Raw genomic sequence first — 17,976 nt, 5'->3', positions numbered from 1 at the left:
CATCAAGATCCCTCCACCTTTGTCCCAAGGGCCCTTCTCTGTAGTCTCCCCATTCACTGGCAATATCTCAGGATTAGTTTCCACTGGGTACTGCCTAATCCCTTTCTTAGTTTCTTTATATCCAGCATAGATCATCTGGTTGTTGTCTTTTCTGACTCAGTTCACTTAGCACTGCCCACCTTTCTCACATGAATGTTCTTGGATTTCAAAACGTAGGGCAAAAGACCAGGAGTTCTTTTTCACAGAGGCTGACAACTCTTGCAATGAAAAATCATTTTACTGAACCCATTTTGCACAGGATTATTATTCTGTACTTCTTAAAAATTCTGTCCTAAAAGGACCATATTATTCTTTTTTTGGTCTGATTTCATGGATACATATTTTTTCCCGATTTGTACACATTTTAATAGTCACCTCTGCAGAGCAGCTACAGACCTCTTTCATACAAATATGACTAAGGGAAATCGAAGAAAAAACATCCCTCAAATTCCTGGCACCCCATTTGCTCCCCCAATCTCCACCAGGAGTGATATCTGATCCCGCAGTCCACTGTCAGAAGCAAGCCCTGTGCACTGCAGGGTATGGCCCCAAAGATCAAGGGTGGGGAAGAGACAAAGAGGGAGAAGGTAAGGGGGAGAGGGAAAGAGAGAGACAGACAGAAAAGACAGACAGAAAGAGAAATTATTTTTGTTGAATGCCATGTCTAGCAATTCTCAGGAGCTACACCTGGTCCAGTGCCAAGAGGACCATGTGGTACCAGGGTCAAACCCCAGCCTCCTGAATGCAAAGCATGTGCTATGTCCACTGAGCTATCTTTCCAACCCAATCCTCATCTAATCCATTATCATAATAATAAATAAGTCAACATTCAAGATTCCTGAAAAAGTATGTCCAAGAATAAAAAGACAGTACTATGTTGTTCTTCTGCATTCAATGCAGCTTTTCCCATTTGGAATGAGAGTGGCTCTCTCAGTGGGATCTTTACAGTATCATGAATTCCAATTATTAGCAAAGTAATTCCCTTCAACGACAGTTACAATGGATGTGTTCTAGAGGCTCTGTACACCTAAATAAAAATGTCACTCCAATTGTAATGTTCAAAAAAGGAAGGTCATAAATACATAGGCAGACTGTAACTATCACTAAGGCACTAGTCTGTACAGTGTATGCCTAGAGAGCATGCTTTCTATGATGAAGCCAAGGTTGGTCCCCAGCACATCATCATCCCCGAAGTACCACTGGGAGTAACCCTGAGTATCATCGTGGATGGCCCATAAACAAAATACATGAAATAAATACAAGTAATATAGCAAATTACTGACAATACTTTCTTCTAGGGAGATAGAAAGGTTAAAGGGAAAACTTTAATATTTTAACTTTTAATACCTTGGTATTATATGAAACTATCCTTTAAAGAAGGTCTTTGCTTATCTTAAAAAATCCAGCAACAGTACTGGAAAAACAGCTCAAAGGGCTAAGCGATGGCATTGCATGCAAGAGGTCAAGGTTTAATCTCCAGCACTGCATGGTCCCCTGGGCACTGTCAGGAATGACCCCCGACAGATCAGAGAGTAGCCCCAAACCATCAACAGATGTGACCCAGCCCAGTAACTGCAGTAACTTGCCTGCCTTTCAAAAATTTAAATGAAATAATGCCATGTCAAATACTGCTAACCATCCTCTAAGAGGGAAGGAGAGGCTCATGCAGTCTGGCAGCATTGGGGGCAAGGAGAGTTACACATCTCATCTTAGAAAATTCAACCTGGTAAAATCCTCATTAAATTTTAGGTTGAGATGGCTCAAGCTTATGTATCTGTTTACCTCTGGCTCACCTGCTACTACTGGGCCAGTCAGGTTTTTCCAATGGTGTATTTTGAGAGTTGAAGACTTGATACAATTCTTCGGCTCTTTCAGTGTCAAAGGGATAGTGTTACAGAATGGTAAAATGACACTGGAAGACACTGCTAAAAACACCTTCCACTCAAATTCTTTCCCAGTCTGACTTTAAAGGGCTGCTATAATACATAGACTTGTTAAAGACAAATGCCAGTCAGCTGGCAGAATTTTGCTGTAATTTCTGAGCAATTTTCACTACAGTTCAACACTGTTGAACACAGCAAGAACTACTAGTCTGTATACTAGAGTGGGATTTTTTTTCTTTAGTACTCATCGAAGTTTGCCCTTTCAACCTACAACTGTAATACCTGATTACCCCTAGCATCACCCCCAACCCATAAATGGATTTTAATATCTACCTGTCACTGGGTAGCTAATTATCTGCTCCATGGGTAGACATTTCAGAGAGCTTCATACTCACTCCACAGTAAGTGGTAGCCTTGCAGGGGAGCGATGAACTGTACCAGCCCACAAAAAGTACCTCATAGTTCACAATCAACATGCATTACCAGCTGCCTGCCTGGAATTCAGTCTATGGTGATGTCCTCAGTTGCATAAGGAATTACTTTCCTTTATCACTAGGTCTCAAAGACTACAGCCATTTCTGAGAAACATGAACAGTAACAATCCGCAGCACTTAAAAATTTGAGAAAAGTGAAAAGAAAGAGTTCCATCGTATAAAGAAAATTAAACAACTACTAGGAAAAAGCAAAAATATCCAGAAGTCGCAATATGTAAACAAGCCATCTGCAAAAATTAATGATGAGGTCAGAGAGAGAGTACAGAGGAAGGCACTTGCCTTCCAAGTGTGACCTGGGTTCAATTCCCATCTGGTTCCCTAAGCTGTCAGGAGTGATCCCTGAGCACAGGGCCAGGAGTAAGTCCTGAGTACTGCCAGTGCAGCCACCAAATTAAACATGAACGAAATTTTTAGTATCAGCATTTTAAATTTTTGTATATTTACAATAATAACAATTTGTCAGACTCTCCTCGAAAGGATTCAAATAACATAGAATAAAGAATTTTAAAACACCAAATATTTATCTAGAAACAACTAAGATACCAGAAATGACAAGACCAAGTAGGTATGGATAAGGAAAAAAAACTAAAGTTGGGAAAAAAAAACCTGAAAAGTGAAAAAAAAAATATATATATATCACACAAAAGGAATAAATACATAACCAAATGATGGGGCTCATTAAAAGAACTCAAAATCACACTTTGGAGAAAAACGGAAGAACAGAATTAAGAGGATGGGAACATAGGAATAAAGCAATAATATAAGGAGGAAAAAATCTTGTATTACTTTAACCATTTAAATGACTTACATCATTACTAGAGAGTAAAAGAAACAAACAAGCATGTGTGAGGCTGTGGGCTCAATTTCTGGCACGACAAGCCTTACCTTCAACCCAGCAAGACCAGAAGTGATCCCACAACAATTAAAGAAGAAAGGAAAAACCTTCTGCAGTAATATATATAAAAGGAAACAAGATACACAGTAAGTAGTATGTCTTAGGCTAAACCAAGAAGATTTGGAATACCTGAAAAGAAGGGGAGGGAGGGAGGCAAAGAAGGAGAGAGAGAAAAAGAAGCACGTGCCACAGAGGCAGGCAGGGAGTGGGGATGGGAGGGAAACTGGGGATGGAAATGTACACTGGTATTAGAAAAAAAGATGAAAATATTAAAAATCAATACATAAAATAAAATGAAAAAACCTGTAAGTGTATGCCTCTAAAGCATTTTATAAAAACAAAGAAAACATGAAATTTTTAAAACATTCTCTGGAATTATACATCAGCATTTTAGAATCAAGTTACGGTAATTCTAACATGAGCAACAACTATGAAAACCTCTCACCTTTATGTCATAATCTAATTTTAAAGGTACAATAAAGCATTATAGTACTAGCAAAATCACCTGCTCCATCATTATTTCAAAAATAAATATTACTATCAACTGCTACATAAGGCGGGAAGCTAATCTGAAAGCCTAAAGGCTTTTGACCTACTGAAATACCATGGAATCAGCATATTTAGATTTACAAGCATCCCGTTCAAAGAGTTTCAAATGATCAGACTCTAAATACCTTAACTGGCTGGTACGTGCGTATTAACCCCTTTCCCAACCACTTAACTTATTGTTTAAAAAAAAAAGTGACTAGTATCCTCCATATTCAAGATTTCACATTTAATTAAAATGTCATCTAAAACATGTTAATTTCTGAGAACACAGGGTATTCACCTTACATGCAGCCAACCTAGGTTCAATCCCCAGCACCCCATATAGTCTCCCGAGCACTGCCAGAGCACAGTTGGGTGCATCATCCTTCCGCCCCAGAAAAAAGGTTAGAGCAGTGCCACAAGCTTCGTCTGTGTGCGGGCAAGATTCACCCTCAGCATCTCCAGGAGCTCACCCCCGAATACCAAGCCAGGAGCAGTAACGAACGTGGTCCAGCTTTCACTTGTTTTTATCCACAATATTTTGATGTCCACGTTCACAGACTCCCTTAATACGTACACTTACACATACTCCTTTACTACTGTGAACAAAGAGAATAAAAAGTAGTAAGGAGATGCCCTCTTGCCCTCCACTGCTCGCAGAGGTGTGGCTGAGCAGTGAACTGTGTCCTCCAAACTAGGTTCTACCACCCTGTATCACAGGATACTTGCAAGTACCCGAAGGAAGTAGATAACTTTTCAAACGGCTGCTCTACCTATTATGGGGCATTTTGAAATCTTGTGAATGTATTTTTGTCTAACACATCAAGATGGTACTGCTAGCCTGTAGGGGGCCATGACAAGGGATCAATATTTTACAAAACAGGAGAAGTCTTACACGCATACAAGAAGATGTCCCTCCTCTTACATAACCTTCCAACGATGCCACAGGACTAAAAACTTGTTTGGAGCCTACAATCTAACTCTTAACCATAGTTCAAAGTATTCTTTCATGGTTTTAATCATCACCCCATTTTCCAGGAATGCAATTACTGTGTAAAGGGAGTAGAGACTGTACTTTGTTTCACTTGGAACTTTACCAAGAGTTGTTCACCTTACAGAAAATCACTATCAATAGCAACACTCCCTGTGAATATTTGAGTCACCATTCCAGCACAACTTGATCACTGCATTCCAAGTTGTCACAGCCTGGGTAGTCTACTTATGCAGGCGACCACGCTGTCTTCCTGCAGCCATGACAGAGCAATCAGATTCAACTATTTTTAGCTATTTCCCTTAGTTTCTCCTTTTTATTCATTTAAGGCACTGTATGGTGCTTTATCTTTTCTCATCTTCATAATTTTGTGGGTAGGTTAATACGTCTATGAACTTCACGTCAGTGAATTTTACGGAAACAAGACACAAGACAAATACCTGACTTTTCCTCCTGTACTCCGGACAGTGAGGACAGAGGTGAGGGTGAACAGGGTAGTTTCTATGTAAATAATCTTTTAAAGATGTTACAGTTAAGGCAATGTGTTCACAACGGTGAGCTCTGAGCTCATCTCAACAGCACCAAACTGCCCAAATCCTAGCTATATTTAACTTGAGATGCAAACCGACTTACAGGCACACTTTAAAGATTACAGGAATTCATTACCAGCCTTCTAGTGCAAAGGGGTATAATTCATTGAAAAAAAGATTAGTCTGTTAACCACTCCAAAATGATCATTCTGGGGATCAGAGTGAGCGCTCAATGCCACGGAGCACATGCTTTGCATGCAAGGAGGCCCAGGTTGGGTCCATGGCACCAAATTTTTCCCCTAACCACTGCTAGGGCGACCCCCAACCACCAAGCTAGTACTTGTCCCTGAACACTAAGTATGCCCCCCCCCCAAAAAATAAGATGCTCATTCATAATATACTCATCACTAATCAGAAAAACCATTCTTGACATAATCTGGCCCTTTAGTGCTTTATTTTTCCTCTTTATTTTCCTATGAACAAAAGTTGATTTTAACTTTCTAAAAGTAAACCTATCAGGCTGGAGCGATAGCACCGCGGGTAGGGCGTTTGCTTTGCAAGCAGCCAACATGGCCGATACAGGTTCGATTCCCAGCATCCCATATGGTTCCCCGAGCACCGCCAGGAGTGATTCCTGAGTGTATGAGCCAGGAGTAACCCCTGAGCATCGCCGGTGTGACCCAAAAAGAAAAAAAAATAAAATAAAATAAAAGTAAACCTATAATTCAAAGCTACACAGACATGACACTTTAAAATAGAAGCTGTTCAAAGTACAATATTCTACAGAACACTTTTCAAACAATATTAATCTAATACTACACAGATCAAATATTAATTTTTGGAGGGACTGAAATATAAATTCAGAGCTACCGTCAAATTCAACTAATGCTGCCTCACAATATGACCTATTCAGCAGCTTTTATTTACATATTGTATGTACAACAGTTACAGGTATTACTTTACTTATCCTGTATAATATCTCCAGGTGAATTTACACATCAAATTTGAACCATGCAAACTTTTGTTTTTGCATTAAAAGATTGTGGGCAGGTTGGGGAAGGCACACAGTGTTTGCCTTGCATGTGTGAGGCCCTGGGTTTGATTCCCAACACCACGCACACAAAAATTCCGTTCAACTTAGCACTTCCTAACGATGCCTTAAATTAATTTTAAATGGTTAGATGTGCTTCTGTGTGTAACTATGAGATTATATAATACAATTCACCCTATTATAACTGCATCTATTATTCAATTCTGTTACCATACACTGCCCTACATTAAAAGGGCACCTTTACTGACATAAAATGGCACACTTCTGGCAAACAGAGGCCTTTTAATAAAGATTTTTCTCAGAATTGAACTTTAACTGTGAGTTCACAGAGAACTCAATGGCTGAGCACATGCCATTGCATGCAGAAGTCCCATGCTGGGTCCCCAGTACCACATGGTCCCCAAAGAACTGCCTAAAGGAGCCCCTTGGCATGATCCAAAAAAAAAAGGGAAAAGAGAGGACATGAAGAAATAACATCCTCAGCTCAACACAAAGAAATTCACGTTCTGTCTCTGAATCAGGTGGCAGTAATTTAGAAAGTAAAAATAATTGATTCTAAACCTACCAAGAGGAAAGGGTGTGACCAATCACACCTTTTCCTTCTGGAGAGCCAAGAATGCAAATATATTCCGAGCCCCCGGGCACAAATGTGGAAAAGGACAATCCTTCAACCAACAGCCCCTGAAATAAGCTTATCATACACCCTCATTTATCATATACCCTCAGGCAATAGTGCCCTAAATTTTAAAATATTTTAGGTAAGGAGAGGGGAATCGCTTCAATAAAAAAAAGCCTGAGGCCCTCTGCTCACCTCCTTCCCAAAAATAACTGTAAGTTTTTGCAAACAAATGAAAAAAATTATTATGTCAAGCAAAAGGTAACAGAAGGTAACCAGATAAAAAGGGAAAGCCTAAGGAAGGGCAAAAAGTTAAACTTTCACTAGGTTTCAACCAGTTGAATAAGCTCAAGATACAAATATTCAGGGATAAACTGAAAAACTTTCATAATTTAGGGGTTTGAGAACTAGGGTTTTGAAACAAACCAAAAAAGGAGTGTATGAAGGATAGAAGAAACAGAATCTCATTTTAAGCAGAACAGGCAAGTTCTAAGAAACTGAAGTAATGGGTTCCAAAATTAACCTGCATTTTCTTAAATCCATATTTCTTAAAAACAAACTTACTTATTGACTGGAAACAAATTCTGGAAATCCCATTTCATTTTCCCCAGTTTCAACAAAGGTTCTTTTCTCCTACTCAGGACCTAAACAAGCCATAGCTGTAGTTCAGACAGATCCCTCCTTCTTTTGTTTTACCAGGCCCCTCTCAACAGCACTCTGGCCTACTTAAGACGGCTCTGACAGATGAGTAAGTGCAAACAACTATTCTTTTGCTATTTTCATTAAAATCATCTTCCTTATATTGAGACACGCTTCTCGTGCTCGAGGCCACTGCTCTCGGCCACAGCCCATCCATCTTCGGAGACTGCTCAATTCCCTCACTTCATTTGCCCTGCTACCTTGAAGGTATTAATAGATAATCACATCCCTCCGTGCTCCCTTTTCCTATATTTAGCTCCATCAGGCTTTTCTCCTAAATCTCATGCTACCATTAATGTAGGATTATCTGTGTCTTTTACTGAATGTAGTTACAAAATATTCTCAAGTATTTGGAATTCGATCTTGCAGGGGGGAAAAACAGCAGTTTTTTGTTAAATGCACATTCTACTGATATATCGTCACTGTTATTTAAAATTAATTCACTGACAGTTCATTGCGAATTGTTTAAAACCTCTTTACAGTTGCTCTTTTCCAGGGAATAGTTTTCTGGTTTGCATGAAAGTGGTTTATTTCATTTTCCTTAATGAATAATTTGGGATTTTCACTAACAAATAAAATTTGATGTTGCAGTTATGCCATTTTTCTCCAATTGCACTGTAAGTACCTAAACTGCCAAAAGCATGTTTAAAAAAATTCTAAATTAAATATATCCCTTCATTTTTTGACTGGACAATATTTCATAGCAAGTTGCCAACAAAGGACATCTTGTTGCTCTTTTTCATCCAAGAGGAAGGAACTCGAAATGAGAAAATTATCTTGCTCCATACTCTAGGTTCTTAAATATGAAGGGCAAATACTTCTTCAATGTTGGTTCTGCTTCCCCCTCCCTCCTTCCCTTGGCCAACATTCAAGTCAATCTGTACTCAGCAGAAATGTCTCAGACAAGAGCTCAGCATAAACTCAAAAAGTAGTATTGCTCCCAGACCTATACTCAACTAATAACTCAAAAGCAGGGGCTAGGGACTATCGTACATAAACTCTAACTTAAAGAGCAACTCAACATTCTGGAAAACTTAGCTCCGATTATGATATCCAAATTGCTGCAGATTCTGATTTTTCCCGTAATTCAAACAGAAAAGAAAAATCAATTATTAGGGCCAGAGCAATAGCTCAACAGGCTAAAAGCCACATGAAGTATGCTTTCCAGGGAGGCCCAGTTCCAATCTCAACACTGCATGCTCACCAAAGCACTACTAGCAGTGACCCATATAAATCCTTCCCCCCACCTCAACACCACCAGGTATGGTCAAAAAAAGCAAACAAAAAAGATTGTTATACAAGTAATGGTTATGTATTAATTCAACAATGCTACATGATTAGTAATAATCACTTGGAGCAGTATGTGTTATTGCACATAAATATGTCTCATGAAAATCCTGGTTGAATTTACAAAAATAAATTATTTCAGATCAAAAAGGCATATAACAGGTCAACAGACACAACACTTCGTCGAAGGATGTAGCCTCTCCTTGATACGTGTGAGACTTTGGGTTGGGTCCTTGACACCAAAAACAAAAGAACAAAACCCTCCCCATAGTCAAAAAAGGTTTTGGAGGGCAGGAAAGATAACACAGGGCTGGAGTGCACACTTGGCATTGGCAAGCACAGGCACTGGTTCAAACCCTGGCACCACAGGACCTTCTGCACACCACCAGGTGCAGCCCTGGTAGTGCCATCACCCACTGAGTGATTTTTTTTTTCTCCTCCCCAAATGATCAAAACTGAAAAAAAAAAAAAAGACTCACAGTTTACTAATTAAGTCAACTTAGAAGGTCACCAGAGGTTTCCCTTAAATATTAGTGTACAAATTATCTGTTGCTCACAAAATATTATAGCTATATTTGCATATGCGGTCATAAAAAAAATTTATCTAAGTCACCAACATTGTTTAAAATGTTTTTTTTTTCTGGTGGCCAGACAGTACAGCAGGTAACGTGCTTGTCTTCTACATGTAAGGCTAACCCACGTTCAATCCCCAGCACCTTCTATGGTCCCCCATGCAATATCAGGAATAATTCCTGAACACAGAGTCAGAAGTAACTGAGAATCACTGGGTGTGGCCCAAAAACCCAGGAATGTTGGGTCTTTCTGAGTTGTGGGGGTTTTACGGTTTGTTTGATAAACTGCGACCTGGAACAGTTTCTGAGTATCTATCACTCTAGGAAACCATACTGATTTAATTCAGGTAACATGGGTTACTTCATTTAACTGTGATACCCAGGCTTAGAAGTCTTAATCAAAAATACAGGACAAGAGAAACTAAGTCATAAACAGAAAATAAACCCCAAAGGATAACACAAATATGGTTAATTAAACATTTCACTGTCTCTTCTCAATTTAAATACTTTTCAACCAACACTACCCCTGAAAACTCACTGATTTCCATCTCTCAACTGTTAACTTACAATGGCAGGTTTCTCAGCAAATTTAGCAGGAGATCTCTGAATACCAAACACCCAGACTTAGCCGTAAGTGCTGCTGAAGAACGTGGCATTGAACTTCAAAGTCAAGCATAGCTCAAAGTTGATTCTCATTTCCAAGACTAAGTTTCTAAAACCTGTAAAACACAGAATATTCTCTCCCTGGTTTATTTACCCCTTACAGGCAGTACATAAGCTACAAATTCAATAGAAATGCATAATTTTAGAACTTGAAGAGAATTTAGAATCTAATCCACCACCATCAGAAAGTAAAGACAATTCAATGACGTAACAATTTATAACAATTTATATATGCAGGCCTACACTTACCCTTTCAAAAAACATATAGCTGGCCTTGGGACTTGTGCTTTAGTATTTTAATTACTTGAAATTTTATCTTGTATTCTGTATTTAATCACTTTCAGCATGTGAGTATACATGTGGTTATGATTAACACTACCAGTTCAATTTGGAATTTAAGGTTTTCTAATAATAGAACCTTACATAATATATAGAACTCTGACACCTTCAAGTGATTTCACATCATCTACTTTCTATTTCACTGTCATTCCATTTTAAGTACTATCTGGGTATAATAATGATATAACTCAAGAGGAAACAAAAGGAAATAAAGCATACCCAAATTGATACATTTTGGAAAACACCATAAAGCACACCGTAAGGTTCCAGTAATTAGTATTTGGATAGAAGGCCAATCTTAAAGTGTCACAAAGTTGTTTTCAGGAATGCAAAATAACATCATTACTTTTTTTTTTTTTGCTTTTGCTTTTTGGGTCACACCTGGCAATGTGCAGGGGTTACTCCTGGCTCTGCACTCAGGAGTTACTCCTGGTGGTGCTCAGGGGACCATATGGGACACTGGGAATCGAACCCGGGTTGGCCACGTGCAAGGCAAACGCCCTACCCACTGTGCTATCTTTCCAGCCCCACATCATTTCTTTTAACAGGTGGACTTTAACACAAGTTGTTTCCTTCAAAGCAGACCCACAATCTGCTTTTAGACTGTGTTGTTTTGTGCTGCAACAAAAACGAGGCGCAAAACAAAACCTAGCAGATATCGAAGGGACATTAAATATGTCTCCCACTAATTTAACGACATGTAAATAAACACAGACCTAAAGGAAATCATTTATATATTTAATAAACCCCGTTTCCACAGACCAATTAGAAGTCCTGAGCAGTCAGGTAAAATGAAACACAAGTTAATTAGGCTTGACTCAGTGTTTCTGAAGTGGGTGATACCACTGGGGGCAATGGAATTGGGGGGGATGTGCAGCAGTCTTGGGGGCAATTGGGGACAACCTGCTTCAAGATTTCCAAAGGACACTGGGTGGTTTTTATTTTCTCCTTCTGAATAGTAAGCAGCAAGCTTGATAATGCTTGGGAACCTCTAACTCAAGTTAATACACTTATATTTTGTATAAGCAAAGCAACAGAAACATTTACATTTTGTATAAGCAAAGCAAAAGAAACATATTAGGCCTACTTTCAATTTCAATTAACAAACTAAACTGAAATTAGGTCCAAATCTTGAACGCCCCCTCCTAAACTGAATATAAACTCTTGAAAGATATACCTTATACTCATGTAAGCAATTTTTAAAATACGAGACACACCTGGCAGTACGGGGGGGGAGGGGAGGGGGGAAGCCAGGGGTCACTCCCAGCAAGCTCAGCTGGTGGTCCTACAGGCTGTGGGTCCATCCCAGGGTTACACTCAGTGGTGCCAGGAATTGAACACAGAGCCTTACACAGGCTAGACATATGTTCGAGCACTTGAGTCATCTCCCCAGTCCAATCACTCATGATAACACCTTTAACGTGTTTACAGAGGATCACCATAGGATTTCACTTTAAATTCAGTGAAAAGTTTTATATACATATAAACCTATAATATATATGTTTATCATGAGCTGACTTTATCCAAGAGATCTCACAATTCCAAAGCTAAACCTTTCCAACTAAAATTAGGATTATGAAGGCTGGAGAGATAGAACAGCAGGTAAGGGTCCTGCCTTGACACGGAGACACAGCTTCAGTCCCTGGCAACCCGCATGGTCCCGAGTCCACCAGAAGCAATCTCTGAGAGGAGTGCAGAGCCAGGAGCAAGCCCTGATTACCACCGAGTACGACCAAAAATCAGAAAAAAGAAAAAAATATTATTCCACATCAAAACTGTATGATTCCTTTTTTTGGTAAAATAGCTCTTTCCAACCCAAATAGTCTGATTTCTTGTGAAGATCTGTATAGCTTATGCACTGTCCAATTTGTAGTAAACTTCAATATTTATAACAAAGCACATTTGAAGCACATTTATATTTAAGGGTTTTTGTATTCTTTCACTGTGTTTGAACTTTGTTATAGCCACAGGTTAAACTCTTTTAAGGTCTGTCAACACAAGAATCTATCTGTATTTCTTTCTGATTTGGATTCTTATAACTTTGAAAAATAAAGATGAAGAGCCCTGAACAGGTGCTGATCCAGGAACATCCAGCAAACCTCTGACCAATTCTAAGTTTCATGCTGGGGTGCTTCATTTTATCAGTAGTGACACTGTGATCAGTTAGCTGAGAGACTTAAGAATTATATGATCACCTTAGGAAATTCTTATTCGAGGCATATCATTTCTTCTGGTCATTAAAAAAAAATTCTGAATTGGTTATGTGAAGATTGTTAACATCTGGTATGTCATTTGGGCCACAACTACCACAGTAATGTGTGTTCTGTTGCTCATTACAGAATTGGGATACATAATCAATAGTAAATGCACCTCTATAACATGTGCTCAAGAGGATATTGCCGAAACTTGGACACAAATAGCACTTAACATAAAGAGAAAAACAATCACCTAACAAAAATACTGGTACTTTTAGAAAGCACAGGTTCAAAATATTAGTATAACCCAAGTAAAACCATTTAAGCTAATAAAATTCATTAGGCTCCGTATTTCTCTCCCTAAACAGTGCTAATTATGCCTTCAGTATGAATATGTGACTTCTGTACACTTCTCTCCGCTCATCAGTTAACATCTCAGCACTCCCACTGTGTGCCAGGCATAACTCTATATCTCCTATCCACAAAGTGGAGTGCAATGACAAGGCCGCAATGTCTAGTCCAGGTAAAAAGTTCACTAAAGGAAAACGAAAACCATAAACTCTCCCAACACTGGATCAGGAGGGAAACTAGGTACATTAGCAGATGGAAGTGGACACTGATAAAGAGATTGGTGTATGTCTGAAAAGCAATCTTCAGTAACTTTGTAATCTACAGTGACTCAATAAAAAAAATTTTTTAAATATTTTTTAAATCTCCCACACGGGGACAGGGAAATAATACAGAGAGCAAAGCGCTTGCCCTGGATGCAGCCGACCCAGGTTCAGTCACCAGCACCCCACCAGGAATGATTTCTGAGTGCAGTGCCAGGATTAAGCAGAGAGCACCACCATGGGTGGCCTCAAAACAAAAAGACCCAAAAAAAAAAAAATCCCCCACACCACAGAACAGAAACATGAACTTCCCCACCAGAATCTGCGACTGTAGGGACGGCACAGCTGGTCATTTCTCCCGAAAGATCTTACACGAGCATTCAAATCTCCCAGCTGGGGACCTTCAAATGGCCTATTTAACTTTATTCAAGATGACAGGACCAGCTTTACCAGCCAAGAGTCCAACACATCCATAAAGAAAAACCAGCAACTATAATGCTTCTTTTTTTAAAAAGATAATAGTCCTAGTTCACTTCATTGAGGAATTATTCAGTACACAGGGAGCACTGTACTGCCATAATAATGCAGCTTGTTACGTATAAACATGTAACACATGCTATAGTAACAGGTGTTGCATTTAGGAAACATTTATTCCTTAGTATAAAACTAAGTGTTTTCGCCCATTGTGTCATTTACTCTTCACATTTACTCCTCACAATTCTAGGGGAATTGGCATTATTATCAATTCCAATTTTACTGATAGCAGGGTGGGGAGAGGCTAAGAAGTGTTAAGCACCTTGTCCAAAGTCACTTAACTATATTAGCGCCAGGACGCCAACTAGATTTATCCAAAATCTGGACTTCTGATCACCATATGCTTGGCTTCCACTCACTCACTTCTAATTTTAGGCAAGAAAGTTACTTTTGAGGGTATGTCTTCCTTTCAAAAATACTACAGGACCTTGGGGTCAGAGCGATAGTACAGCAAGTAGGAGTTCGCCTTGCACGAAGCTGACCTGAGCTCAATCCCCGTAATCCCATATAATCCCCGAGCGATGGCAAGAGTGATTCTTGAGTGCAGAGCCAGGAGTGACTCCTGAGCACCGCTGGGGTGTGACCCCCAAAAAAGAAAAAAAAAAACACAACTACAGGCCCAGAGAGTAAAAGAACAGGTCAGGAGCTTGCCTTGCATGGAGCCAACCCTAAATCCATCCACAAATGATCCCTGGAGCAACATCAGGAATGATCCCTGAGAACCCTAAGCAGTGTTAGATGTGGCCCCAAAATTTTATTGATCTATATACACAAATCAACAGTTTAAATGACGTTCATCATGAAGCCAGATAGATAGTACAGGGATTAGGGTGCTTGCCGTACACAGTCCACGACGGTGAGATCCCCAGAACTACACAGGTTCCCACAGCACAGCGAGGAGTGAACCCTGGGCTTAGCGCCAAGAGAAAGTCCTGGGCTCCACCGGGTGTGGCCCAAAAAACAGCTCTCCGGTGAGTATGCTACCTGAAACTGTGAGCCTACAGATCTAAATATCTGGATGGGAAACAAATCTATCTGAACAAAAGTTCTGAATTAGTAACTGGTCACAGCTGGAAGAGACCTTGACAGTTTCTTCTAGACTGGAGCTGCATAAAAATTCCCCATTCACTATTGTTTTGGGCTCAAGAATTTTTACACAACCCCAGGTATACAGGTATATACATTTTAAAGCAGATAAATAAAATATTACTGGTAATAAATCATAAATTTGTTTTAGAACAAAGCTATTAAAAGTTTTGTGTCCCTATATGGGGTCACAGCCCAGTTTCGTATACTAGGATCCAATCAATACTCTTTATGTTAGGGACTGGAGAGACAGAACAGTGGGTAGGACACTTGCATTGCATGAAGCCAACCCAGGTTTGATCCCCAGTACCACATATTGGTCCCCTGAACCCTGCCGGGAGTCCTCCCTGAGCACAGAGTCAAGATTATGCCCTGAATACAGCCAGGGGTGGCCCAAAAAACACACACCAAAAAAATGTTTTAATTCTTCATTTTAGAAACAATGAAACTGAAATCTTCCTCAAAAGGTCTAAATTTAATCTTAACTTCTATATACCCAAATTTGAAAACACTCGGGTTTGGACCGTTTTTCATATCATACATTTAGACAACCAAACATTTCAATAGCATACAAACATTAGATAGGCAAGGTATGCATATCCCTGATGCACTGCAAGAAAATACAAACTCTGTGACAGGAGACAGGAGGTCGGACTACTGCAGTTGAAAGCTTGAATCCTAAGTCTTCTCATGGAAAGCTATAAAATGGCATCCACAGTATATTAACTCAGACTCAAAAACCTGACATTCCTTACCTGAATTAAGTTTGTATTCTTTTGGGTCAGCAATAAACAGCTCCTTTTCGACCGGCATGTCACCTGGCTGAATCCACACTCAATTCAAGGAAAAGGCTAGACTACCCTGTGTCAGAACATTCATCACCGAGATATTGCCAGGTGACACTTCGTAGACCTTGCTTTGGTTGCTAAGAAACTACAATTTCATGGTATTATAAATCATTCAAAGAATCTATACTAGTACAGAGATCAAAATAAAATCATTCAATTCGCATAAGCTGGGTAACTGAATTAGTTATTAGGCTTCCTTTGAATCACAGCTCTCACACAGACTGTAAACCGATAAGTCAGGATAACTTCTACCTATCCTCTGCCTTCCATAAAGGCCTACTGCTCTGGAGGAAAAAAATCCAATATATTTTGCATATTCAATGGTACGGAGAGAAAATCATTTCCTTCCTGACCCCTGCAGTGATAATTCAAAGCCACGAGGTGAACATAGGATTTGATTAATTTGGTACAACGCTTATCTATAACCGATGATGCCTTCTCAATCCTTTATTCAAATATTTTTTTTCACGGTAATCGTCAACATTTTAAGCCCGGACTTCCCTTAGTACAATGAACCCCATTAGCTGTATCGCTGCCTTTTTTTTTTTTCCCTTAAAAGAAAACCTGTCAAATTTCAGCTGTTCCAACAACAACACCACCACCACCAACAACATCATAACGTGGTTTTTAAATCGCCCCAGTGCGACAACAACAAAGCACCGCAGGGTTGGCAAAAGCACTTTTTATAGTTCACTCTCCAGCGAGGCCTCCTCACAAATTCTTTCCTCTAAAAACACGTTTAAACCTCTTAAAGGCTCAGGGGAGCAGAAACCAGTTCAAACCCTCCCAGTCTCATCTCCGAAGGGCCAATTCCAGAGCCGAACTGGAGCAACCGCCTTCGCCAAAATCCAGAATCCTTTTATTTTTGGGGGGCGGGAGGAGGAGGGCGGAGGAGGAGAGGGGGTCTTGAACCCCACCCTCACCGTGATCCCCCCCACCCACCCCCCACCACTTCTCCCTCTGCTCTAACCGTCCCCGGACCCAGGCGTCCAGCGGCTTCCACGGCGGGCGCCCGGACACCCCCTCCGCGGGGCTCCTTTGGGGGCGGCTCAGAAATCGCGCCCGCTGCCGGGTCGTGCCCCGGGGGCGCCCGGAGGGGCCGCTTCCTGCCCGGGGTGGGGGGTCCCCGGCGCCCCGGAGGCCCGAGCAGCAGCGGCAGCGGCAGCGGCACAGCATCCTCCTCCAGCCCGAGCCCCCACGGCGCGCCCCGACGACAGCCCACCCCCGGCTTCCTGCCTCCTTGCACGCCCTTCCCTGGTTTTCCGCCTCCCCCCGCGCCCACCGCCCGCGACCCCCGGGCCCCCCAGCCCCCGCCCCGGTTGGAGCCCGGCCCCGCATCCCCGCTCCCGTTCCCTCTCCTTATTTAGCAGCTCCCCGTCGCTCCCCCGGGGGCCCAGCACCCCGCCCTCCCCCGGGCCGCCGCCGCCGTTCCCAGATCCCAGATCCCGGATCCCAGATCCCGGATCCCGGATCCCCCGCGGCCGTCAGCCCACCCGCGCCGCTCTCCGCCCACCCGCTCCTCCCGCGCAGCCCGCCACCCCCGGCCCCGACGCCAGGGTGCCAGCTGCGAGCACCGGCCGGGGAGCCCAGACCCCGAGGGCCGGCGCCCGCGACCCCCTCCCCGTCCCCGTCCCCCTCCCCCTCCCCGCGGCGGCGGCGGCGGCGGCGGCTCCGGTCCCGGGGGCGCCGGCGACCCCGCGCCCCCTCCCCGCCCGCCCGCCCGCCCCCGCCCGCGCCCGCCGACGCCCCCCACGCCGCGGCCCGCAGCCCCCGCACGGCGCCCCGCTTACCGTTCTGAGCGGCGCCCGGCCCCGGCAGGAGGGAGCCCCCGAGGAGCAGCAGCGACAGCGCCAGGGAGCCGGGGAGCGGCGAGCCCGACATCCTCCCTGCGGGGCACCGAGCGGCGACTGGGCCTGGGCCGGGGCCGGAGCCGGGGCCGGGGAGGGAGGGGAGGGAGGGAGGGGGCGGGCGAGCGCGCGAGGGAGCGGGCGGGCGGGCGGGCGAGCGAGGGAGGCCGCCGCGGCTCGGCTCCGTCCTTCCCCGTCCGTCCTCCTCCGCCTCCTGCTGCCGCCGCCGCAGCGCCCAAGCCTCGCGAGACCTCGGCGCCGGGCCCGT

General features: G+C 42.4%; 1 protein-coding gene across 2 annotated transcripts in view; it reads right to left on the bottom strand.

Annotated features, from left to right (window-relative positions):
* NPTN (neuroplastin) overlaps positions 1–17,796 on the bottom strand; it is a 62,109-nt gene extending 44,313 nt beyond the window's left edge. For both annotated transcript variants that reach the window (XM_056128808.1, XM_056128809.1), the window contains exon 1: positions 17,652–17,796. In XM_056128808.1, coding sequence (XP_055984783.1) covers positions 17,652–17,742 — 91 coding nt within the window. In that variant the 5' untranslated portion in view covers positions 17,743–17,796. The remainder of the gene's footprint in view (positions 1–17,651) is intronic.
* Positions 17,797–17,976: the final 180 nt, after the last annotated feature.

Source organism: Sorex fumeus, unplaced genomic scaffold (genome assembly GCF_029834395.1).
Source record: "Sorex fumeus unplaced genomic scaffold, SorFum_2.1 ptg000067l, whole genome shotgun sequence".
Taxonomy (NCBI): Eukaryota; Metazoa; Chordata; class Mammalia; order Eulipotyphla; family Soricidae; genus Sorex; species Sorex fumeus.
This window is presented reverse-complemented; position numbering and strand designations above follow the sequence as displayed.